The 23,214-nt window shown below is 47.1% G+C and overlaps 3 protein-coding genes across 5 annotated transcripts in view; 1 reads left to right on the top strand and 2 right to left on the bottom strand.

Moving 5' to 3' along the window:
* Positions 1–792: 792 nt before the first annotated feature.
* Positions 793–12,220, bottom strand: fam149b1 (family with sequence similarity 149 member B1). 2 transcript variants are annotated; one of them, XM_035400811.1, is made up of 16 exons: positions 11,526–12,220; positions 10,068–10,184; positions 9,268–9,412; positions 8,002–8,144; positions 7,802–7,921; positions 7,389–7,547; positions 6,864–7,039; positions 5,954–6,096; positions 4,942–5,010; positions 4,176–4,288; positions 3,447–3,671; positions 2,863–2,986; positions 2,596–2,721; positions 1,766–1,847; positions 1,408–1,545; positions 793–1,158 (listed from the first exon to the last, which is right to left on the bottom strand). In XM_035400811.1, exons 1-16 carry the CDS (start codon positions 11,570–11,572, stop codon positions 1,076–1,078), a joined length of 2,010 nt encoding a protein of 669 aa, XP_035256702.1. In that variant the 5' UTR covers positions 11,573–12,220; the 3' UTR covers positions 793–1,075. The 2 variants fall into 2 exon arrangements, with proteins under 2 accessions (XP_035256702.1, XP_035256703.1); XM_035400812.1 differs by lacking the exon at positions 4,942–5,010 and having other exon boundaries at positions 11,526–12,217.
* A 336-nt stretch (positions 12,221–12,556) lies between these two features.
* ecd (ecdysoneless homolog (Drosophila)) lies at positions 12,557–18,685 on the top strand. 2 transcript variants are annotated; one of them, XM_035400814.1, is made up of 14 exons: positions 12,557–12,776; positions 13,137–13,368; positions 13,699–13,816; positions 14,141–14,228; positions 14,384–14,562; positions 15,184–15,376; positions 15,671–15,799; positions 15,885–16,010; positions 16,265–16,350; positions 16,674–16,774; positions 17,370–17,580; positions 17,912–17,979; positions 18,102–18,343; positions 18,454–18,685. In XM_035400814.1, exons 2-14 carry the CDS (start codon positions 13,164–13,166, stop codon positions 18,649–18,651), a joined length of 1,944 nt encoding a protein of 647 aa, XP_035256705.1. In that variant the 5' UTR covers positions 12,557–12,776; positions 13,137–13,163; the 3' UTR covers positions 18,652–18,685. The 2 variants fall into 2 exon arrangements, with proteins under 2 accessions (XP_035256705.1, XP_035256704.1); XM_035400813.1 differs by having other exon boundaries at positions 12,561–12,776; positions 18,451–18,685.
* A 917-nt stretch (positions 18,686–19,602) lies between these two features.
* Positions 19,603–23,214, bottom strand: part of LOC118218224 — a 4,808-nt gene continuing 1,196 nt past the window's right edge. The window contains exons 3-4 of the mRNA XM_035400749.1: positions 21,425–21,719; positions 19,603–20,314 (exon numbers count right to left, since the gene is read on the bottom strand). Coding sequence (XP_035256640.1) covers positions 19,914–20,314; positions 21,425–21,719 — 696 coding nt within the window. The 3' untranslated portion in view covers positions 19,603–19,913. The remainder of the gene's footprint in view (positions 20,315–21,424; positions 21,720–23,214) is intronic.

Genomic DNA, 23,214 nt, shown 5'->3' with positions numbered 1-23,214 from the left:
TCTAACCTGAAACCCTTAAATATGTAAACAAAAACATTTCCATGTATTTTCCAGTGTAGTTTTTCATTTTGTTTTGCTACCTGCCACCTCTACCCCTGAAACCTTTAAATAAAAATAACATCTTTGCTCCAGTAATGTTTGTACACGTTTATTTGTTTTTACAAAAAAAGGGAATTTCGTCAACTGCAAGTTTATGATAAAGCAAGTGTTTGTGTCAAGCCTTTGTTTAGCTCATTGACAGGAGAACTCTTTTTTTTTTTTTTACAGTTAATTCATTTAAAATGTTGATTAAGAGGACGAAACGATGAGAAGGTGCAACGGTGTGAAACAGACCGGCCCGACACAATGGCGGTGCTCCCGCTCCTGTGCACAGGCCCGGGTTCAGTCAGTAAAGGCATTTCTTCCAGCGGAACCCTCGTTCCTCTCCGCTCGCTGTCCGCAGGTTTCCGTTAAGTTGTGCTACTCTTGTGCAAATTCTACAGTCGTGTGCTTATCGTTGCCTGGAAACGGGATCGGAGGATAACGTGTCTTGTTGTGGGTGTGGAAACGACGGCTCTGTTTTTACGCCCTGCTTGGTTGAGTTATCCTTCACCAAATCGGCTACATAGGAGGGCTGTGGTCTGAGTGTAACGGTTAACGGAGTGGGGGGGGGGGTGTTAGTGTGTAAGGGAGGGGGAGCCGGGGGGGGGCGTAACAGGGAGTGGGGCGTCCATGCGCAATGGGGAGGGGGGGTCTGAGTGTAACAGGGAGGGTGGGGTCCGTGCGCAATGGGGAGGGGGGGTCTGAATGTAAGGGGGGGGTGGTACGAGGGTAATGGGGACGGAGTGGAAGTGTTAGACAGCAAACTGTCTTTGGCAGCCACTTAAGCTGGAACTCGACATACAAAAATAGGTCTTTAGAAAAAAACAATAAAAGGAAATGAATGGATGGCCTAACGGTGGGTGTATAAAAGAGCTGCAGTATTAAGTGTGGGCTCCAGAGGGGGGTGGAGCCCCACACTGATGGCTTGGCTCGGAGGTGTGCTGTAGTGTTGAGGTGTTTGGTTAAGAGGGGGGGGGGGGGCAATGGGGTGGTGCTATAGTCCTGGTCGGCTGCTCCGTGAGGTGAGGCCCCCCCGACTGTGGGACCGAGAGGGAACAGACAGAGGCACCAGAAGCGCTGGAGGGGGGAAGAGAGACACAACAAAAAACATGGAAAATCACTTTTCAAAGGTATACATATGCATGAAACGCTCATTAAATATGAAGTCCTTATTAAATATAATTACTTCCTCGCCTGCATCCCGAGGCTAAATATTTTTTTCCCCGAAGAGCAAATAATTGAGAGTCTGGACGAGACCTCTTCTTTTTTTCTTTGTTTAATGAACGGTGAAGGAGGAAGCCTCGTCCAATCAGGGATCCCGCTCACCTGGGGGCGGAGCCTGCGCGTCGGGCTCCTCCTCGTCCTCGATGGGCGAGTGGCCGAGCGTGTGGTGAGTGAACGAGTCAAGGAAGGAGGAGCTGCAGATCCCGAGGCTGATGCCCGTCACCCCGATGCCCAGCGAGTCTGCCAGGGAAGAGGGGGCGTACGTTAGCGCGTGTGCCACACTAGGTTTTGAGTGTTTCAGCACTTAACTGATTAATCTGAGTCCCTGAGAGAGTCCGCACACTTTGTGCCCAAGGCCTAAATGGGCTGCTCTCAGAACGTGAGATTCTACACTCCCGATGACCTCACAGGCTAACCACATTAAACACATTCAACACAAAGCGGGTGATGCTGAGCCCACCTGTGCCCACTGACGCTCGTCCGGGACGTCCCTGCGCGATGTTATCCAGCACCGTGAACGAGCGGCGGTACGGCGTGTCGGACTGAAAGCCAGAAACGCACGCTGAACACAACGCGCTTAACAGCAGTAAAGGTAAACGCTCTCTGAGCACAATCATCTGTAGATACAAATCAGCCCAACCTGTGGTTTCTACTTTAAAGGTGTGGATGGTGTTGGGGCAGGAGTATGGTGTGGGTTCTTACTCTGAAGGTGTGGGTGGTGTTGGGGCAGGAGTAAGGTGTGGGTTTTTACTCTGAAGGTGTGGGTGGTGTTGGTGAAGGTGCGGGTGGTGTTGGGGCAGGAGTATGGTGTGGGTTCTTACTCTGAAGGTGTGGGTGGTGTTGGGGTAGGAGTAAGGTGTGGGTTCTTACTCTGAAGGTGTGGGTGGTGTTGGGGCAGGAGTAAGGTGTGGGTTCTTACTCTGAAGGTGTGGGTGGTGTTGGGGTAGGAGTAAGGTGTGGGTTCTTACTCTGAAGGTGTGGGTGGTGTTGGGGCGGGAGTAAGGTGTGGGTGGTGTTGGGGCGGGAGTAAGGTGTGGGTTCTTACTCTGAAGGTGTGGGTGGTATTGGGGCAGGAGTACGGTGTGGGTTCTTACTCTGAAGGTGTGGGTGGTGTTGGGGCGGGAGTAAGGTGTGGGTGGTGTTGGTGAAGGTGCGGGTGGTGTTGGGGCAGGAGTACGGTGTGGGTTTTTACTCTGAAGGTGTGGGTGGTGTTGGGGCGGGAGTAAGGTGTGGGTTCTTACTCTGAAGGTATGGGTGGGGTTGGGGCAGGAGTAAGGTGTGGGTTCTTACTCTGAAGGTGTGGGTGGTGTTGGGGCGGGAGAAGATGTCCAGCAGGTGTAGTCTGTCCCTGGGCAGCAGGCTGCCCGCCTCTTCAGTCACTGCGCTGTGAGCCCGGCTGGAGGTTCCCCTCTGCCGCTGTACCCCAAAAACACAAAAGGACACAGTACAGTAACACAGTACAGTCACCACAGACACTGCACCCCAAAAACACAGTACAGTAACACAGTACAGACACTGATGCTTCTGTTCTATACACACACATACAGACAAGGCTACCTGTACAGGTCGGGGGTGCAGTCCTGTGTGGGGGGGCTCCATGTCTCCAGCGCCAATGGGGGGCAGTAGCGTGTTTCGGCTGAGGGGGATGAGTGGAGAAGCCAGCCGGTCACTCGCAGTTGGCCTGAGGGGGGCGCCACATACAGTTAGACCCATAGGGGACTCTCACCCTCCCACCCACCTCACATAAAACAGGCAGGTGCTGTACATTAGGCCCTGCCCTACACTACTGCACTGCATTAGGCCCTGCCTTACACTAGTCCATACATTAGGCCCTGCCCTACACTAGTGCACTACATTAGGCCCTGCCCTACACTAGTGCACTTCTCAGCTCCAGTTCACAGCAATAAGGGTTCATACAGAGGTAGCCGCCTTGGCTTCTCTCAATCTATTTCCGTTCCTCCAAATTCAGCTCACTTCACATCTGATCAACCTGAGGCCACGGGGGAGTTCATATCAAAGACCTTCTATTTTTCTTTTTTCTGCTCTGCGCAGAAAGGAAATCTACCTTCCACCTAACATTTTAGAAAACCTTTCAGAAACTCCAAACCCCAGACACCCCCGTGGCAGGCGGGATAGCTCACAGACGAGTCCCGCGAATGACCTCGTCCATGGAGCCGGCCGTGCTGGACTGGGCGGGGCTGGGCACCAGGGGGAGGAGCGTGCGGGGAGGCGGATTCCGGCGGCGGGCTGACTGCGGGGGGCGGGACAGAGAGGAGGAGCTCTGCTCCAAGGTGCGGCGGGGGCGGGGCCTGGCGGAGGGGGCCATGCTGGAACCTGGCCGATGGGACCCCCTCTCCTCGGCATCCCTGATAGGAGGGGGGGCAAAAACAGGCAGAGGGGTCCCCTTAAATCTGAGGTCTTTGCAGGAGTCACAAGTCACCACAAAGATGTTTTGGCAGCTGTTATGTTATAATGCTTTATTAACACTCATACCGTGATTTGGCAGCTGTTAAGTAATAATGTTTTATTAGCATGTTCATGCTGTGTTTGGCTGATGTTAAGTAATAATGTTTTATTAGCATGTTCATGCTGTGTTTGGCTACTGTTAACTAATGTTTTATTAGCATGTTCATACTGTGTTTGGCTGATGTTAAGTAATAATGTTTTATTAGCATGTTCATGCTGTGTTTGGCTACTGTTAACTAATGTTTTATTAGCATGTTCATACTGTGTTTGGCTGATGTAGTAATAATGTTTTATTAGCATGTTCATACTGTGTTTGGCTGATGTTAAGTACTAATGTTTTATTAACATGGTCATACTGTGTTTGGCTGATGTTAAGTAATAATGTTTTATTAACATGGTCATACTGCGTTTTGTCCAGTACCCCCAGGTTCCTCTGTTGAAGGGGGATGCCATGGATCACAATGAGGTCATTGAGGTTGTGATGTGTTACAGCCCCGCCCACGGGGACCCGACTGGACTGCAGCACCAGAGAGAGAGAGAGAGAGAGAGAGAGAGAGAGAGAGAGAGAGAGGGGGAGAGAGAGAGAGAGAGGGAGAGAGAGAGAGAGAGTAATCACATGAGCTGTCCCATATAATGCAAGGTTATACACAACATGTCCCTGATTCTACATCTTAATCAGCTGAGGAAATGTGTTGATTGATCATTTCCTGTCTTTACATGCACCATTTTTGATGACCTCATCTCTGATGTCCTCAGAATGTGTTTCACCAAGCAGGTTTAAGAAGTCAGCCACGCATTCAACAACTATTCTGAAGGAACTCAAACTTTCATCCAATCAGATTTTTATCTGACTGGAAATATTTCCAAAAATGAGCTGGCTTAGCTCCTTAAACCCACTTAAGTACCCTGATCCCACGTCTGACTACTGCAGAAAGCAAAAAAAAATTTAACATACTCTTTTTTCTTTACTTTGTAACAAAGAGAAAAGAGTGTGTGTGTGTGTGTGTGTGTGTGTGTGTGTGTGTGTGTGACAAGGAGCGTGTGAGAAAAGCATTCCGGTTAAAGAGAGAGATTGTCAGGCACAGGCTCGTTTGCGGACGCGCGGACAGCATGCTGGCGTGCGCCATTTCTCAGTGAGACTCCCGCCACTAGCCGCTCAGATTTACATACAGTAGACGGCTTTCTCTGTTTTTTGGATTTCCGCCTGGACTTGTGCTTTGAACCCCACGACTTTGCGCTCTTTGGGAAAAAAAGACAAGGAACGAGGGAGAGGACAGATATAAGGAAAGTGGTATGGCGGGAGTGGAGTAGACCGGGGGAGAAGAGGGAAGAGAAGGAAAGAAAGGAGAAGTTAATGTATCTTAAAGCCTGCAGAAGCAGAGAGAACAAGCAGAAAACACTGAGAGCAGAAAGCTGAGGAAACGGTTAGCCAATCGGCAAGCACGCTGCACAGCGGTGATGTCGCCGCCGCACCGTGCGGGACCCGGGTCCCATTGGACGGCGTGTCAAGCTAGGACGGAACCGCCACACACGCCTGGGTGCAGAATGCATCATCAAAGGTGAGCTCAATTCCATTTACTCCTAATGGTTTCAGGAAATTCATTCTAATTAAATTCACACCGAAAAGGTTTGAATTTAAATGCCTGATAGCAAGCATTTTCAGGGCTGAACTGTGGTTCGTTTCCTGAGCTGGTTGGTGCACTAACAGGATTCCAGGAGCTTGAGCAGCAGGGGAACCTCAAAGCTCTGGGCCTGTACTGCATGCACCCCCAGCACTGGGCCAGGTCCACTTCAATTCACAGCATTCACTCATCTCTTTTCAATGTAGGATTTCAAATGTTCATTTCCTGAACTTACTGAATTGTAATGGAATGGACCCAACCCTGGTAACAGATGATTGAGTAAACTACTAATGTCACTAAGTCCCACAACTCTATCACATAAGAGACAACACGGAAGAGGCGATACCCCCAAAAATGAGTGCTTTGGACAGGCTGAGGCCCCCTTTACAGTCAAAGTATTGATTAAATACCAGGAAAGTTCATGCTAACACATCAACTAGTTAGCCACCTTCAGAGTGAGTTATGATATTATGATATAATTGTGTCCTGAGTGCAAATATAGTGGCAGCTGTATTGCCACGGAGCCCCCCCCCAGCCCTACCCTGCCCTCCTACACTGACCTGCGGCTGCAGGCTGGAGGTTAGCAGTGGCGCCCTCGTGTGGCCCAGGCGGGGCAGGACGGCAGGCAGGGTGGAGAGCAGCAGGAAGGGGTTGTGCGGGTCGGGGTGGGCGGGGCTTAGGGCAGCCGCGTTCTTCTCCTCATCTATTCAGGGAGAAAACGCACACGGCACGTCACCAGATTACCAGCAGCGGCCAACCTCAGGTTTAAACCGCTATACCACAGGCCTGCATGAGAGCTGGAACAGCCACTCTTAATCTGTGAGATAAGGACCAGTCGTTCCAGGTATAATACACTTCTGTGATCTAGGGCTGTCCACCTTAGGTTTAACCTCTAATAAGGTGGTGGCAACTGGAGTTTATCATGCTCTCTTCCAGCAGGGCTTGGCTTAACAGCAGCACTCCAGATCAAGCTGAACAACACAGCCCACACTTTTAGTCTATTATTATATTACATTGATTGTTTGCTCTTTGCAGACTCTAGTATTGAAGGGACAAATTACACAGCTCAGATTTTAAATTTGAGTCATTTAATCCAGTCATTACAAGCTTATGCATATGTAAAGTACCTTGTTAGAGTGTGAAAACTGAAAAGCCACCAGTCATTTGCAAATATGTTCTTTCTTAAATGTTTTCTCATTCTATTTTCAACACACACTAGTTCCCCTGCTATCCAGACACCTTTCTGAGAATGCCACCCTTAGCATTTTTGCAAACACGGGGGCACTGGACACGTTAAAACAGTAACTGGTATCGTGTCAGTCAACATAAATTAGCAGCACCATTGGAAAGGTTAATATGGGAAGTGACCCTGAAGCATTCTGCTAACTGGCCCATTTCTCTGCTGAGGGCCCTTGCTGTGTCTGGGCGCCATGGCGACGTTGTTCTCCTGGGGCGGGGCCAGAGGCCTACCTGAGACGCAGCCCTCCCAGTGACGTCGAACCAACTCCTCCATCCAGCCAATCAGCTCGCACCACACGTCGTCAAACAGCAGGTCCAGTACCGCCTGCTGCCGGCAGCGGTACGGAGAGACGGGAGGCAGACAGCGGCGACGCCTCCCCACCTGAGTGCCCTCCCACTCCCCATCCCTGCAACGCACACACACACACACACGTATACACACATACAGTACACACACACACACACCCACGTACATACGCACACACACACCCGTTAGAGGAGCTGATAAGACCAGATGCTATTGCGCTACCTTGCAGCTCTACCAGGGGTCACGAGAAGATACAAAGACCAGGACAGCAGAATTCCAGCCATACTCAGAGAAGTGGAAATTACAAATGTCTGTAGTGACAAAAATTGTAATTAATTTCCTTCTATTTTCCATTTCTCTTTGTGTGCTTGTCTGTTCCAGAGGAGGTGATGAGGTGTGTATACACAGTCACAGAGTGAGGACAGGACGGAAGGAAAGGAGGGGCTCACATGTCTCGACAGTCGAAGGCCAGGTACTCCTCCATCAGTCCTTCAGCTTCGATCACTCTGGGCGGTTCCTCCAACCCGGAGCCCCTGGGGGAGCCGGGCCGCTGGTCACCCTCCAGACAAGGCTTGGACATCACTGCCTTCTGGCCCTGAACACTCAGCCTGTCCAGGGGCAAACACACACACTTCTACACCAAAACTCCAAACCTGGTTTCCCCAATCATTACAAGAAAATCACTAAATTATTACTATTATTACTACTATTACATTAGAGATTTTTCTTTACAAATCAGCAGGTATCGAGTGCCAGCAAGTCTCTTTCTGTGAGGTCAGACCCAAGCCTGTAATTTTTGTCTGACTGTTTGAAGGATAGAGGGAGGGCGTGTATCCACAGAGACAGAGAGCAGCACACTCACTCAGCGCTGGTCCTGTCTTTGCCGTCCTTGGCTGGTGCGCTGGTGGCCGCCCCTTTGCTCGTGGTGGCGAACCACTGGAAGCCCTCATCAGTGGGACAAACCAGCTGAGACCCCAGAATCCTGAGGTACGGAGACACGCAGGGGTCAAAGGTCGCGGTTCGTTAAAAAAGGGCGGGCGTGGGAAAGACGGGGGGACGTACCGCAGGTGCGGGAACCTGGAGGCCCACTGCTGACACTCCTCCTGGAGCCCCCGAAGCTGCCCTCCGCCCCGCCCCTCGTACAGCTCCTCCTCAATCTCCTCAAACATCTGCTGGACCTGCCGAGAGGCCGCCTTGTCGAACTCCTGCAGGAGGGGCGGAGTCAGTGTGAGAGCTGAGAGTGCCCCCTGGCCCTGCCCCCATCTCTGCTCCCACCCATGACCACGCCTATACACCCTTGACCCCGCCCACCGCCCTGATTCTCTCTCTCTCTCTCTCTCTCTCTCTCTCTCTCTCTCTCTCTCTCTGTGAAACACCAATTCCACAGCATAGCTCCACCTACCAAAGCCCTGAGCAATTATTAGCAACTGCTTTTCACCAAAGGCTGGCTGGTTCCATAAACTATTCCCAAGTCATTTTAAAAGGTAACACAAGCACACAGTTATTTCTAAAAAAAATTAGACAGTGTCTGTAAGATCTGGGAGGAAAAAAGTGCTGATGGGTCTTGGCAACTGAAGCTATGAAACACAGTGCTGCAACAGCAGTTCAAAGACACCACAGCAGAGTGACTGGGTAAAAGACACCCCCACAGACACATAAAACACTGAGCTAGTTATTAAAGACAATGAAATGTCACAACTTGATGCAGACAGGGAAGCTGTTAAGAGGTGTGTAATGTTTTTCACTCAAGCACTACTGCTCAGTATCTGACTTAATCAGAGCTGCTTGACCAGACTAGAGTGATGCTACTGTTGACATTCTAGAGGTTTGTATTACTGGTTCAATGCCCTTAACCGCCTGCTTAACCTACTAAAGTGTTTACGTATTTATCACACTCTCTTGTGTAGTGGGTAATAAACCTGTATGCACTGTAACCAGCCTGCTTATGAAAGGCACTAATTTTCTCTCTTGCATGTCAGGCAGTAGACCAGACATGTATTATCATTTACATTACATTACATTACATTACAGGCATTTAGCAGACGCTCTTATCCAGAGCGACTTACACAACTTTTTACATAGCACTTTACATTGTATCCATTTATACAGCTGGTATATACTGAAGCAATTCCGGTTAAGTACCTTGCTCAAGGGTACAACGGCAGTGTCCTTACCCGGGAATCGAACCTGCGACATTTCGGTTACAAGCCCAGTTCCTTACCCACTGTGCTACACTCCGTCCCCATTTAAATCCTACAAATGCCATTTTACCTTGCAGGTGCATTATCCGCAGGTACGCTAGCCTTTCTGTGTGCGGGTGAGACTCACGTCGTAGCCCCAGGAGAAGACAGAGCTTCGCTCCGTGGAGACCCCCGTTCCCGTGTAGCTGTTAATCCCGGACCATGATCTTCCCGTGTCGCCGCTGGTAACGGTGGGGCAGCCTGACCTCCCAGAAGCCCCGGACGCCTCTGAGCTGCGTTCGGTTTTTTTGAGGGAAAGGGAGCGCATCTCATCCACCAACATCCACTCCACAGCACTTTACAACAGGGTGTCATCTCACAGTCCTGGGCACTTTCCTTCCAAAAAACTGGCCATCTAATCACCCCTTACATCTGATTGGCTAGCCAATCCCCAGCATCCTCCACCCACTTTCATTCTCCAGGTTGTCACTGCAAAACTGAGTTTTCAGTCGATCTACCTAGCTGGTTTAGTAATGGTAAAATTGAGTTAAAAAAGAAAACTTTATACGCAGTGTGGATACCCATGGGTTTCCAGAGGGTTTAGAAAGCCACTGGACCTTCTTACTGAATACATAAATGCTACTTGATCTTTATAACTAATCTTTAAAAGGCAATCAGAAAATACTGTAATATAATTCAGAAGCAGCCATTAGCTGAGGTGAAATCCATGCAGTACTGTGCGTTGTACAATATGCATGTATAACGCACAGTACTTTTATATTGCACCAAGCCATGCTTGCAGCCAAGGTCTCTGAACTGTCTTATTTATTACAACATTCACAACTGATATGAGCGATTGCCGGTGAAATAACAAATTAACTATCATTACTATTATTATTTTCATTCAGCAGTAAAAAGCTGAGACATCGTGCATGCGGTACTGCTTACCTGTTGCAGGTGGACAGCGTCTCCTGCAGGTCGTGTAGGAGGTGCTGAGGTAGGTACTCATCATCGGCCTCCTCGGGAAGGGGGTGATGGTCCAGACTGGTCCGCGAGATCCCGCGACTCCACAAACAAAGCGAAACAACTCTGAGGGGTCATTTTTACTGCCCATCCCTGCCAACAAGGCCTAGGGGTTTTAAATACTTAATGGGCAATTGGAAAATGTGTTTTAGGCTGCACACTAAGGGGTGGGGCTTCTCTTTTTGTCTGATTCAATAATCATTTATCATCATTAAGCAGAGCGTTAAATTACGCGAATAATGGAATCTGACTTTTTTTCTTTAAATTGTAGTTCAACTGTTTGCGTCAAAAAAAAAAAAAACATGCATACGTTACTTACAGTTACCGTTACTAAATTCTTAGAAACCTTCGAGATGAATGCACTGAATTGATTTTTAAAAATTGTCAAAATCAATTTGTGTTCAAATAGCTACTGTAGATTATATAGAAAATTTGATACATCTTAGGCTAATATACCACTGGGATGCTTTATAGTGTAACAGCTAAAGTATTCCGGCCGTAGAACTGCATGCAGCTAATTTAAAAGATTGAGGTGTATCCACGACGCTGCTGATATTTACCTGCCAGGTACTGTATGATAGAAGATGAATTTATGCTAACACAGATTGTTGAGATGGCAAATTCTTTAAATATTTCACATTAACAGTACTTTGGATCTACATATATAGTGATTTCCACGTACATGTATATTTTACATAAAAAGATATTACACACGCCACAGTGTAGTATTAATGTAGAAATGCAATAGTCTGCATAATTAACGCCCAGCAAAAAATGGCGATTTCACCGTAGAATTGAGTTGTCGTGAAATAATAGTAACGTCAACATTTGTGCTATAGTACAACATCATTAATGTAAAAGAAATCGGGATATCAGAGCCCTGAATTAGAACTGTAACACCTGAATGGAACTGGAATTGGACTGATCGAATTATGGCCGAGATGGAATGACTCAGAGGCGGAGATGGAACTGGAACTGTATCTAACGTTAGAACATCGAAAATGGAACTGAATTAAATTCTTCTCGTCTGGCTGGTCGAGATGTTTTATTTTCCCCTCATATGCTTAGCTATGAGCTTCCATAATTGCTAAGCTTCCGATGGTCGGGATAGATACCTCGCTAAGTAGTTAGGTATACATGCATAACACTGAGCAGGCTAAAATTATACCAGATGTTATTGGCTATTATATTGCTAGCTGCGACTGTAATTGTTCCGCTAACACTGATAGACTATTGCACGGAATAGCACGTGAAGTTATGTAAGTACCTGAACTATAAATCAGGAAAGGCAACATTTATCGGAGCCTCCCTATGCTCCTCTCAGGCAAATGAAATAGCTTGTGTTAGCTCATTGAATGAGTGTAAAAAAACAAGCATACTCACATCTCCAGATTGTGCGACACAGGTCGCCTTGTGTATCGCGAAATCATTCTTGCAACTCCTCTTAGCTTTCATCGACACATCGCTATTTTCGGGCATTCCCTCGTCGGACTAGCTTCTGATCCCCGGCCCCGATGGCTCCCTTGCCGGGGGTTAAGCATCGTTCGCTGTAACTTTTAGCTAGCTAGTTAGCTAGTGCAGCTAACGATAGATGTATTCTGAGCCAGTTCGAGGCCTAACGTTATGTGAGAAGTTAACGTTAAACTTCCTAAAGTGAAAATAGCTGAACTATCTGTTAAATGCACATATTTATGTACATTTAATTAACAAGCATATGGCTTTGTACAAAATAAAATATGCTCATTTTAATTCACTGCTAAATACACAGCAAACTAAAGAAATCACTTGAAATGTTTACATCCATTAAGCTCCATAGAGGATTAACGCCACAACAACAACAACAACCAGGCTGTCATGGATACGCAACTTCTCACCGCAATGGCTCATGGGAGAGGTATATTCATTTTAAAGGCATGCATTTATAACAGAGCAGTAGTGACTTTGTTAAGAACTCAATATCCCACCCATATTGAGTTGGACACAATTGACAAACGCTATACCGGGAAATGTAGTTCAGGTAGTCCTGCCTCTTGTGTAGTGTTTACTCTAATGTTTAATCATGAGACACGATCATAAAGCGTTAAATATGTATGTCTATGGAATCGGTTCAGTGCTGTATTATACAGTTCAGAACAGATCATTCGCAGTTTACGTCAACTATTTGGCTGTGCAATAACGAATTGTAAAGCAGCCAGTAATCCTGTTATAACTGCTTCTTAAACTCTGTATAAATATTACGACATAAAATCTTGCTCACAAAGATCTTAACAAGGTTTAAGGGGTCCATGTGTATGTTTATATTTAGGTCATTTATATACACGATATTAACTGTAGAACAGCATGCTTTTGAAATTTGATTCCCATCCGCTGTTTTTTGCCCCCTGAAATAAACCACTCTAATCAGTTCGCAATGCATAGATTGAGATGTCATCCAGTCCGGAACCCATGGTGAGAAAATCTGTTTCTCAGTCGAGATATTTGAACGTGGTTCCCCTGGAGGACAAAAATAGAGAGCGGACATTTCCTGTATCGAATGGCTGTCGTTTCCACGTGATATTACATTTGCTTCTATGGAGAAACACTTCACTGGCTGTCTACCTTACTAGCGAAGATAATTAAGTTCATGCACGAGAGGTGAGATTGAAGCGCAAGTAACAGCAATAAGCTTAAGTAGCTATATTACTAATTGGACCAGTACTGGTACGTTTAGAACTTGTCAGTAATGTTACATGCAACAATGCCAACATGAAGATATATTTCGAATCAGAATAAGAATGTAGTTGACATTCGGAAACGGAACACAAACTCAGTATTTTATACTGAGCCTATACGTTTCAGCTATCTACGTAGTTTGTTCTGTTTGTCTATTTCGGAAATCAACGTGACATTTCGTCTCACTTGCTTACCGATAAAGTCAGGCAGTCGGCCTGGTGGGTTGCTTACTACCTTTCTGGTGTTTTGTGTAAAATAATGTTGCATCCGTTTGTGCTGTAGGCACACGATCAACGTGCCGCATTTGCTATGGATGTCCTGAGAAGACCTGCTGTTCTTGAGGATTCGGTGTCCTACCGTTTGTTTCTGGTTCAGCCTGAGCCATTGGAGAACCATGCGCAGGAACAGCGTCTGCAGGCTATGGTGCAGGAGATTCTGGCAGAGGTTGCCCCGCTGCTCGTTCAGTATATCTGGCAAAACCAGCCATTCAATTTAAAGCACTACCCTGAGAAAGGTAACATAACAGCTTTAAAACCATTTTTGTATTATTCTGAATTTCCACCTAGTTACCTTTCAACATGTGTGGAATAGAAGCTCTGTTGCTTGGCTGCAGTTCTGTACTTTTCATCCTTTAGATGTACACATAAATCTTAATTCTGTTTCTTTTATGTTTTTCACGTCTAGTCCCATCTGTCAATAATATTTTATGGTGTGTCCCAATGTGAAATTCTGACATTTTGATTTACAGCTGGGTGAAAGCTCAGAATCCTCCTTAAAATGTAGGGGAAAAAATGTGAAATAAAGCAGAGGTCTTGGAATGGTGTTTTTCTGTTTCTTCCTACAGGTGGTGTTCCAGCACACATTGGAGGGTCCACACAATTCGGGGACAATGTGGAGGACGAGTGGTTCATCGTGTACCTCTTGCAGCAAATCACACGCACCTTCCCCAAGCTGGCAGCCAGGTACAGCCATGCTAATGCTAAGAGAGCGCAGTACACATGCTTAACCAATTCCAGGGTTCACATTTTTCAATGCTTCACATGGAAACAGCCCAGGGAGTCTGGGGATGGACTTGTTGCTATGACTCTGTCAAGAAAAATAATTTGAAAAGCCCATTTTTTAAATTCTGACTGCGGGCTAATTTTATGTTGAGTGTTTTGATCTTTCCTGGAATAGACCAAACACCTAACAAATATTACAGCATGAGGATAGCTGCTTTTTGTGGTTTCACGCTGTGAGTGATGGATGGTGATGATGTTGATTTCCTCTGGCATGTTGTTTTGCAGTGTGGAAGACAACGATGGCCAGTTCCTTTTAATCGAAGCAGCCGATCACCTCCCCAAGTGGCTTAACCCAGAGAGCAGTGAAAACAGGGTGTGTCCCTGTGAATGAAGTTCACCTTCATCCCCACCAATCAAACATCTTAAAATGGAAACAGTGTGATTGACAGGCCTGAATTCTAACTCTGGGGTGGTCCTCGTGCTCTGTGTCAGGTGATTCTAACTCTTTGGTCTGGTCTTTTTTGCCAGGTGTTTCTCTTCCAAGGAGAGCTGCACATCCTGCCCGTTACTTCTCGTGCAGGAGGTACTGGCTGGCCTCGTGATGTCACGCCCAGTGTGACCCAAGCCCTCGCTTTCCTCTCCGCCCACAAAGAAGCCTGCCTGGCCAATCACAAGATCCGATCCTCCATGGAAAAGCGGCTGCAGGGGTAAGATCGGCATCGGCTGCAGCACGGCTGTGGTAGTTTCCTCTGCCATGCCTGAGAATAAGGGAGGTGTTGTGAAAGTGTTTGGCACTGCTGCAGGCTCTTAGCCCTTTAAGGTGTGAGATCACACAAATATCTCATTAGAATGTTCTTAACTGAATATTCTAATGCTGATGTAACAATCAATACTGGTAACTGAAACCTATGGCGTTCTAGAACACTGGCTTAGAATTTTGAAAATACATTCCTGAAAACCTGCTCATCAATGGTTTTATGGTAGCCCATGTCCAATTAAAACATTAGAAGTTTGAATGCCATGTTAGTAGATTTTCCACTGGCTGTTGTTCCTCTTGCAGCAGTTGTGCAGTCCATACACTGCATGTGATGTCGTCTTAGTTGCTACAGTATGCACTTTTTCTTAGTTTTAATACACAGTACTGATGTGCTGTTTTTCCAGGAATGTCAGGATTTTGAAATAGTGAGCTAGTAAAATCATTTAGAGCCAGTAAAATCCTGTATCCCAGTGATAAATATGAAGTGACAGCAAGCTGGAAAAGCGGTTGTGTTAAAAGGGGGAGCTTCGTGGTTGTGTCCTCTCCTTATCCAGCTGTTCTGTATTCCCAGGTACCCAGGCAAGATCCAGGCCAGCCTGCACCATGCCCACTGCTTTGTGCCAGCGGGCATCGCGGTTGTGCTGGCCCGTCGACCAGATCTCCTGGCGCCGGCTGTGTCCACGTTTTACCTGCGAGACCCCCTGGACCTGCAGGCCTGTCGCACCTTCCAAACCTTTCCCCCGGAGACCCGAGTCCTCACCAGGGTAACGACCCTTTCACACTCACCATGGTGACCATCCTCACACTCTTGCGCTCACCATGGTAACCTAACCATCCTCACACTGACAGTCTCACACTCATCATGGCAACCATCCTGACACTGACACTCACTTGCTCATGTTTGTTGGTTAAGTGTACTGTGTATCAAAGCATGACTGAGCATATGCACTAACTGATCTAGGATCAGTGAAATGGGTATCTCTTTGTGTTTCTGAGGGTGATATAGAGCCTGTGCTCTAGCTGATCTGAAATCAGGCATTGCTTATGTATATCTTCAGGTGACGTTCACGAGATGCCTGTATGCTCAGCTGCAGCAGCAGCGTTTCACTCCAGACCGGCGTAGCGGCTTCACCCTGCCCGCCCCCTCGCACCCCCAGTACCGCGCCCACGAGCTGGGGATGAAGCTGGTGAGCACCCCATATTGCACTCCATTACGAAACAGCCTCCCCCCCCAACCTCTCCTCACAGTCTGACTGTTCCGGGTCTTTCCAGGCCCACGGATTTGAGATCCTGTGCTCAAGGTGCCGCCAGCCGTCGACCAAGCCGGATGTCCCGGTTAGCTGCAGTCCCCTCTGGAAAGGCTTCCTGGACAGTCTGAAGAAGAACGATTATTTCAGAGTGAGAGCTCCTGTTCCTCTCCGTGTTTCCTCCTTCCTGTTCCTCTCCCTGTTTCCTCCTTCCTGTTCCTCTCCGTGTTTCCTCCTTCCTGTTGCTCTCCTTTCCTTCTTCCTGTTCTTCTCCTCCTTTCCTCCTTCCTGTTCTTCTCCCTGTTTCCTCTTTCCTGTTGCTCTCATGTTTCCTCCTTGTTGCTGTCATGTTTCCTCCTTCCTGTTGCTCTCCCCAAGTCGTGACGGCTCTGGTGTCTCTGGTAGGGGGAGATGGAGGGATCCTTGCACTATAGAGAGCTGATGGCGTCAGCGGAGAACTTCTTCCGGCAGTCAGTGTCCACTCCTGAGAGGTGAGCAGCATCCTGCTGGTGTGTGTGCCGGAGCATCACACTTCCTGTTCCTGTCCTGTTCCTCCCATTAGCCTCTGTGTTCCGGAGCATCACACTTCCTGTTCCTGTCCTGTTCCTCCCATTAGCCTCTGTGTACCAGAGCATCACACGGGCCGCTGAACCTCTGAATGTTTATATGCAGCATCTGAAGTAGCCAGCAGGACGATTGACTAACTGCCTTTGCTTATTTTTGTTTGCATTTGTGCGTGTGCGTGTGTGTGTGTATGTGTGTGTGCGTGCGTTTGTGTGCATGCGTGCCTGTGCGTGTGTGTGTGTGACTCCAGTGTGAGGTCTCCAGGGCAGGAGGTGCTGCAGGTTCTGCAGAGCTGCCCCTTCAGCCTAGAGGAGCTCAGGAAGCAGGAGCCTGACCTCCCCCCTGAGGACAGTGAGTTGAGCCCATTCGCCTGTTACTGCTCTGTACATGACGTTCCCTACAGGAAACTACTGCCAGTACAGAGCAACTGTACACAGCAACCAAATCCCTCCCAGCTCTGATTCCCATGGGATGGAACACCGTAAACACAAAGCATTCCATTTTGGAATGTTCAGGGTCAGCTTCTGTCTGATAGGATTTATTTTCTTGTTGCATTCATAGTTTTCACGGCCTGAGCTCACAGCTACATGTCTGTTTAACCTCTGGAAGAGTATGTTTTTTGGAAAGTTTTTTTCCAAGTCAGTTTTCTAGAGCTACATCGCTTTCAAATCACATATTTGTGATCTTGTAAGGTTAAGGGAGGGAGCATCTGAGTCACTGGTGTCCTAACCTTCTACCTACCAGACTTTGATACATGGTAGCCATTTTGCAACAGAGTCCATAACACACCAGCTGATCACGACATATAAACCCTAAGCTCATCCTAGATACCTTTTTTTTAAATCATTGTATTAAAAAAATGCGAGTAACTTTTGCCTGTGTGTGTGTGTGTGTGTGTCTGCACGTACGTGTCTGCGTGTGCATGCGTGCGTGTGTTTGTGCGCAGGTGACAGCTGGCTGGACCTCTCTCCCCAGGACCTTGAGCGTCTGTTGGAGGAGAAGGCAGGCGGGAGGGCGAGCAGCTCAGACCCGCGTCATGGCAACAGGACAGAGACAGCCAATCAGGAGGAGGCTGGGTACAGCCTGGTGGCGGTGACGCAGGGCATGAAGAAGTTCATCAACGCTGTGTCCTCGCACGAGGGAGCCGAGCTGCCCTGGTGAGTGGAGCACAGGCTGCTGGGATAGTGGAGGACTCAGTGTGCTGCTGGAAGGCACCTGTTAGGCCATCACTGTCTGAGATGAAGTTCTCTTAATGCAGCATAGAAGAGAGAGTTATTCTTTTCAACAGACTGGGCAATTAAAACATGGATGAAAGTGCTTTTGATGTGTGTGTGTGTGCATGTATGTGCCATGCGTACATGTGTACGCACGTGTGTGTGTGTGTGTGTTTGTGTGAGTGCTTGTGTTTGTGTATGTGCCATGCGTACGTGTGTGTGCGACCTTTGTACCTGTGCATGCATGCATGTGTAACCCCTCTCTTTGTTACAGGTCCCATTCAAACGAGCCCTTCAGTTTTGACCCAAACTCCATGGCCACTGCATTGGACAGGCTGCTGGGTAATATCACTCTGAAGCTTACTTTTACTGGCTGTGTGCTGCCATAGCAATGATTCATACTATATTGCCTGTTCTTGTGTCTGCCTAAACTTGTTCACTGATCACTGTTACTGATCATACAGGAGGCCCAGACCAGGAGCTGGATTCAGATGATCTTGAAGATGATAATGATGATGACGAAGATGACGACGATGATGACGACGATGATGATGATGATGATGGAGTTGCGGTTGAGTCTGAGGGTGGAGGTCCCGTGCATGCAGGAGCGGAGGGAGCAGAGGCTTTGGGAAGTCTCAGGAAGTACATGGATGAGATGGATCAGGAGTTGAAGGACACCAACATTGGACAGAGCTTCGCCCAGAACGTGAGTGGGGCTTCAGTGTCGGCTTTTCTCATTCACATGTTTTTTAAGCTGAGCATCGTCTGATACAGAAAGCAGAGTGAGCGCAAGTGATTGTGAAATCTCTCCAGCAGGGCGGCGACAGATCGGGTCCTGCAGAGGGACTGGTTCAGCCCGGGGACAGTGAGGAGGAGGTCCTCCCGCTGGATGTGGATCTGAACCTGGTCACCAACCTGCTGCAGTCTCTCAGTTCCCAGGCTGGCCTGGCTGGCCCCGCCTCCAACCTGCTACAGAGCCTGGGCATTCACCTACCACCTAACGCAGACCAGTGAACACACACACACTTACACACACAGACACACACACCCCCCTCACACACACATCTCACACACACCCCTCACATACACATCTCACATACTGTACATACACGTACACCTCACATACACACGCACCCTACACATACACATCTCACACACACCCCTCACATACACATCTCACATACTGTACATGCACGTACACCTCACATACACATCTCACATACTGTACATACACGTACACCTCACATAAACACACACCCCACACATACACATCTCACCCACACACACACATCTCACATACACTCACACTGCACACATACACATCTCACATACACACACATACCCCTCACATACACACACACACACACCCTGCATCTTAGCCAGATCTGTTCCCACTGCACTCAGCATTGATCTCTGACACAGAGAGAAGTCATCAGAGTCTCTGCTCCTATGGAGTACATTCAGAGAGTAATAAACCTATTCTTACCAGTCTACCATCCTCCATATCTCTCTCAGGGTCATTCACAGAGTGTAGAAATCTTGGACTGTGTACCATTGTTGTGTCCCACATAAAACCTTTCATCCAAGGAAAAGCTAGGCTAATGCTAGCAGTAGTCTAGTTATGAAGGTGTTGTATAGAGAGCATGCAGTTTTGTACCAAGTGTATTTATTTTCCTGTGCCATTATGCACATGAAAGGTTTAATAAAGCAACTATTTTGTGAAAGAAAATTCTAAATAAAGAATTAATTTGTGTTAAATTCCCTTGAGCTCTTCCTCCCCCTCTCCTCTTCCTCACTTCCTACAGTGGCGTTCTTTAAGCTAACTGCAGCTGTCAGGAACACATGCTGTCATCGTAAACCTTTCCTCAGTTTGCTTATAACAAGCGCCAACATGGGCTTGCCCTAAGCCATTCACCTGTGTGTTCTGCATTTATTAGCAGTTTTTAATAATGTTATGAAACACCCTCTGTTTTGGGGACTGGTCAGAGGTCTTCAATACTTCATTTTTCCATGAACACCACCTTCCTCTTCAGATTTGAGGCATTTTGTGACCTCAGTTCAGAAGTTCCAGAAGGAAATTTCATACCAAAGTTTTCCTGCTGCGCTCGATTTCCTTTAGTCATTTTTTTGGATGTCACATACATTCCTGGTGATGTACCCCTGCAGGGCTCATTTACTGGGACGACCTTTAGGGACAAAGATGGCATCACCCGGCACATTATGCCATTATGCCCGGCGTGGGCGCTGCTTCTTGGGCGATGTTTTGGCGCTCTGAGCTACAGCAGGCTGCTGAAGGGCCTGGCTAGGTCGTACGCGGACGTGAGCAGGGCGGCGGCCAGCGGGGAGAAGCGCAGTGCCACCGCGGCCAGCAGGAGGCGCTGCAGCGCTCCGAGCAGCAGCTGGGCCAGCAGGTACGCCAAGAAGAGGGCGCTGCGCCAGCTGCCGTCGCTCAGCAGCCTCGGACCGTCCGGGTGCAGCAGGCACAGGAAGCCCAGGACCAGGCTCTTATTCAGCGCCAGGCCAAAGCAGACGCTCGGGAGCGACGCCCGCTCCCCGGCCCCGCCCTCCTCTGCCTCGCCCGCCTTGGCCAGCCAGGTGAGCGAGACGCTCTGCAGGAGCAGGCTGAGGGGGGCGTAGAGAACGCCCAAAGTCTCCGGCATGAGCACCCCCTTCATACCTGAAAAGTAGAGGATATGGGAGAGAACTCTTAGTACCAAGTACAGAAGCAGCAATTCAATAAGCATCCCTCAGCAGAGATTCAGAGCAGAAGGATTTTGTGAATTCAGGAAGGGATCACTGTTGGGGTCTTATATTCCTGGTATTTTCTACAACAGGACCCCACTGTAATAAACTGAGCTACTAAATGTATCACCAATCATGGTTTTTATATCTTTTTTTATTAGCGCCATTAAAACAGACTCATTCATTTCAATGTATTTTTCCAGTAATAAATACGTCAGGATAAAAGGCACTTTTTCATTAGTTTTATTAGATAGGATTACTGCATGGGATGCTCGTGGTGTTCTTGCTGTCACTCCAGTTTGCTCTCTTTTTATTGGTCCTTGTGTACAAGCTTCAGTGACCTCTTCCCACAGTCTCACTGGTAGCTTTAGCTCATATCACAGCTCTTCTGACCCCAAACTAAACTCACATTTCTGCTGAACTGAAAACATGCTCTTTGAGTTACAAAATGGAGAAGCAGCTTAGTCACACAACATCCTCAGAGCAGTACAGTAAATTCCCTGGGCACAACTCAAACCCCAGCAAAGGAACAGCACTCAGATACTGACTGACTCTTTGGAAAGCTGTTTTAAGTTCTCATTCTGATTAATCAATCTAACTTTAAAATGCTATTTATAAGCAGGTTGTCATCCTCTGCTTCACAAACTTAATTTTCTAGAGGGAATAGTAAAAACTGAAAACCCCAGGGAACCAGCTGTAAAAGATAGCAAAAGTGTACCCTAACTGCTACAGAGGCAACCAAACAAAAAAAATGGTGCAATGCTGAAAATGTTCATTTAATAAATATAAAAATATTAGAAAAAAAAATATATGCTATATCATTAAAGTCTGATGAGTCAACGAACGAGGCTAGCTTATTTTTCCAAGAATCATCTCAAGGTGCATTGTGGGTGCCTGTGATGGTGAAGGGGACAGCGGTGCATTGTGGGTACCTGTGTTGGTAAAGGGGACAGTGGTGCATTGTGGGTAACTGTGATGGTAAAGGGACAGTGGTGCATTGTGGGTACCTGTGATGGTGAAGGGGACAGTGGTGCATTGTGGGTACCTGTGATGGTGATGGATGTGAATGTGATGGTGGCCAGCAGAAGGGTGGCAGGTTTGGATGGCGATGGCAGGCCCAGGATGTGGGTCCAGCCCACACAGAGCAGAGGAAGCAGACTCATGAGGAGGGGGTATAGGCCATAGGAGGCATTGACCTCGGCCCACAGCGCCAGCACGGACTGAATGGCGTCACAGATAGAGGGCACCAGCAAGCGTTCGGCCAGATGCAGGGAGGGTGGTGATAGCGTCACACACCCAGAAGCATGGAGAGTCAGCAAAACCAGCATGGTCACCACGACCTACGGGGACACATCACACACACGCACGCACGCACGCACACACGTGCACACACACACACACACACGCGCATGCACATGCACAGGCACGCGCGCACACATCACACACACGCACGCATGCACGCACACACGTGCACACACACACAAATGCACGCACGCATGCATGTGCACACACACACGCAACACGCACACACACATGCACACAAACATGCACCCAAATGGGCACATACACACATATATGCACACACATGCACACACACACACAAACATGCATTAATTAGTGTATATAGACATAAACACACACATGCATACATGTTGTACAAAGTCTGGTCCACAACTTTTAGTATTCTGGGTTTCTGAAGGTTTTATGTCTCCAATTATCACCAAAAAGATAAGAACACTAGGACCTAACTGATAAAAATGTTCAACTACTCGAATGGGTTACCTAATAGAAAATGTACTTTATTAACCCTTTGACCCTTAACCCTTTCTGTAGTAGTTATCCATGCAGGAGAGCTTTATGTTCATTTTAATGACTAACAACACAATATCCTTTTCCTAATTTCTTCGTTGTTTACTTTGCTACATCAGCCTGTCTACCCTGACAAAAAGCCTGTAATCTTTTTATTTTTCATTCTTGCTATGGATTGGAACAGTAGGTGTACATATTATATTTTTAAATGATCATATAGTTACTGATTCTGTTAAAATTCAAATGCAAATAATACGTACAAGTAGGCTGTTGTAATCTGTAGAGTTAACTGCAGGGATCAATTCAATTCAAATTCATAGGGGAATTCTAATTCTCATCTTAATTTAAGAAGCTTTGAATTGATTGATTCCAATTTGAATTCTAAATAATTCTTGTAAATACAGTTTATGAGTTGGAATTCAGATTATTTGAACTGTAATTTTAAACTGGAATTGAATTTGGAATTGTCAATTCCTTCAGAATCAACACTTGTTCAACACTTCAGAATTGTGATTTAGATTTTTCACTTTAACATAAAATTCACTTCTTCAGTTTTGACAATGCAAGGTCTTGTGGGATATTTGTATAAAGTATAATTTCTTCAGTTTGTTACAGTATAAATCCATTTAAGGGAACAAGTAACTACCACCACGATGCAAATAAATTCAAGTTTTGCCCCAGAAGGAAATAAATGCATAGAAGTAGGAATCCCCCTAAATCAAGGGAAACAGAGCACTGGCACAAATTATGAAAACACATCATTTATAAACTGATTTTGACATTTTGCGACAATTTCTCTTTTTGGCATAATACATGAAGAGCGATACTCATCACTGTAAAGTGCTTTGAGTCACCAGCTAATGAGAAAAGCACTATATAAATGCAACAAATCTTATGACACTCAGGGATATAATACATCATACATATTACTTTGACGAAGATGACAGTATGGACCTAGGTGTAAGTCAGGCCACAGCACAGGTGAAATAAGTTCTATATTACCTCACTTTTACTCATGCATTCTCA

The sequence above is a fragment of the Anguilla anguilla genome, chromosome 18 (genome assembly GCF_013347855.1).
Source record: "Anguilla anguilla isolate fAngAng1 chromosome 18, fAngAng1.pri, whole genome shotgun sequence".
NCBI classification, from domain to species: domain Eukaryota; kingdom Metazoa; phylum Chordata; class Actinopteri; order Anguilliformes; family Anguillidae; genus Anguilla; species Anguilla anguilla.
The sequence above is the reverse complement of the archived record's forward strand: the minus strand, read 5'-3'. Positions and strand labels throughout refer to the sequence as shown.

What these genes read in the sequence shown, in the direction of transcription:
- ecd (XM_035400813.1), top strand. Translation starts at nt 13,164, where the DNA reads ATGGATGTCCTGAGAAGACCTGCTGTTCTTGAGGATTCGGTGTCCTAC. An exon ending in TTCCCCAAGCTGGCAGCCAG is followed by an intron (nt 13,817 to 14,140) that starts GTACAGCCATGC and finishes GTTGTTTTGCAG; the next exon opens with TGTGGAAGACAACGATGGCC. An exon ending in ACGAGCTGGGGATGAAGCTG is followed by an intron (nt 15,800 to 15,884) that starts GTGAGCACCCCA and finishes GGGTCTTTCCAG; the next exon opens with GCCCACGGATTTGAGATCCT.
- fam149b1 (XM_035400811.1), bottom strand. Translation starts at nt 11,572, where the DNA reads ATGATTTCGCGATACACAAGGCGACCTGTGTCGCACAATCTGGAGAT. An exon ending in GCCTTCGACTGTCGAGACAT is followed by an intron (nt 7,040 to 7,388) that starts GTGAGCCCCTCC and finishes TGTGCGTTGCAG; the next exon opens with GGATGGGGAGTGGGAGGGCA. An exon ending in CGCGCAGGCTCCGCCCCCAG is followed by an intron (nt 1,159 to 1,407) that starts GTGAGCGGGATC and finishes TCCCCCCTCCAG; the next exon opens with CGCTTCTGGTGCCTCTGTCT.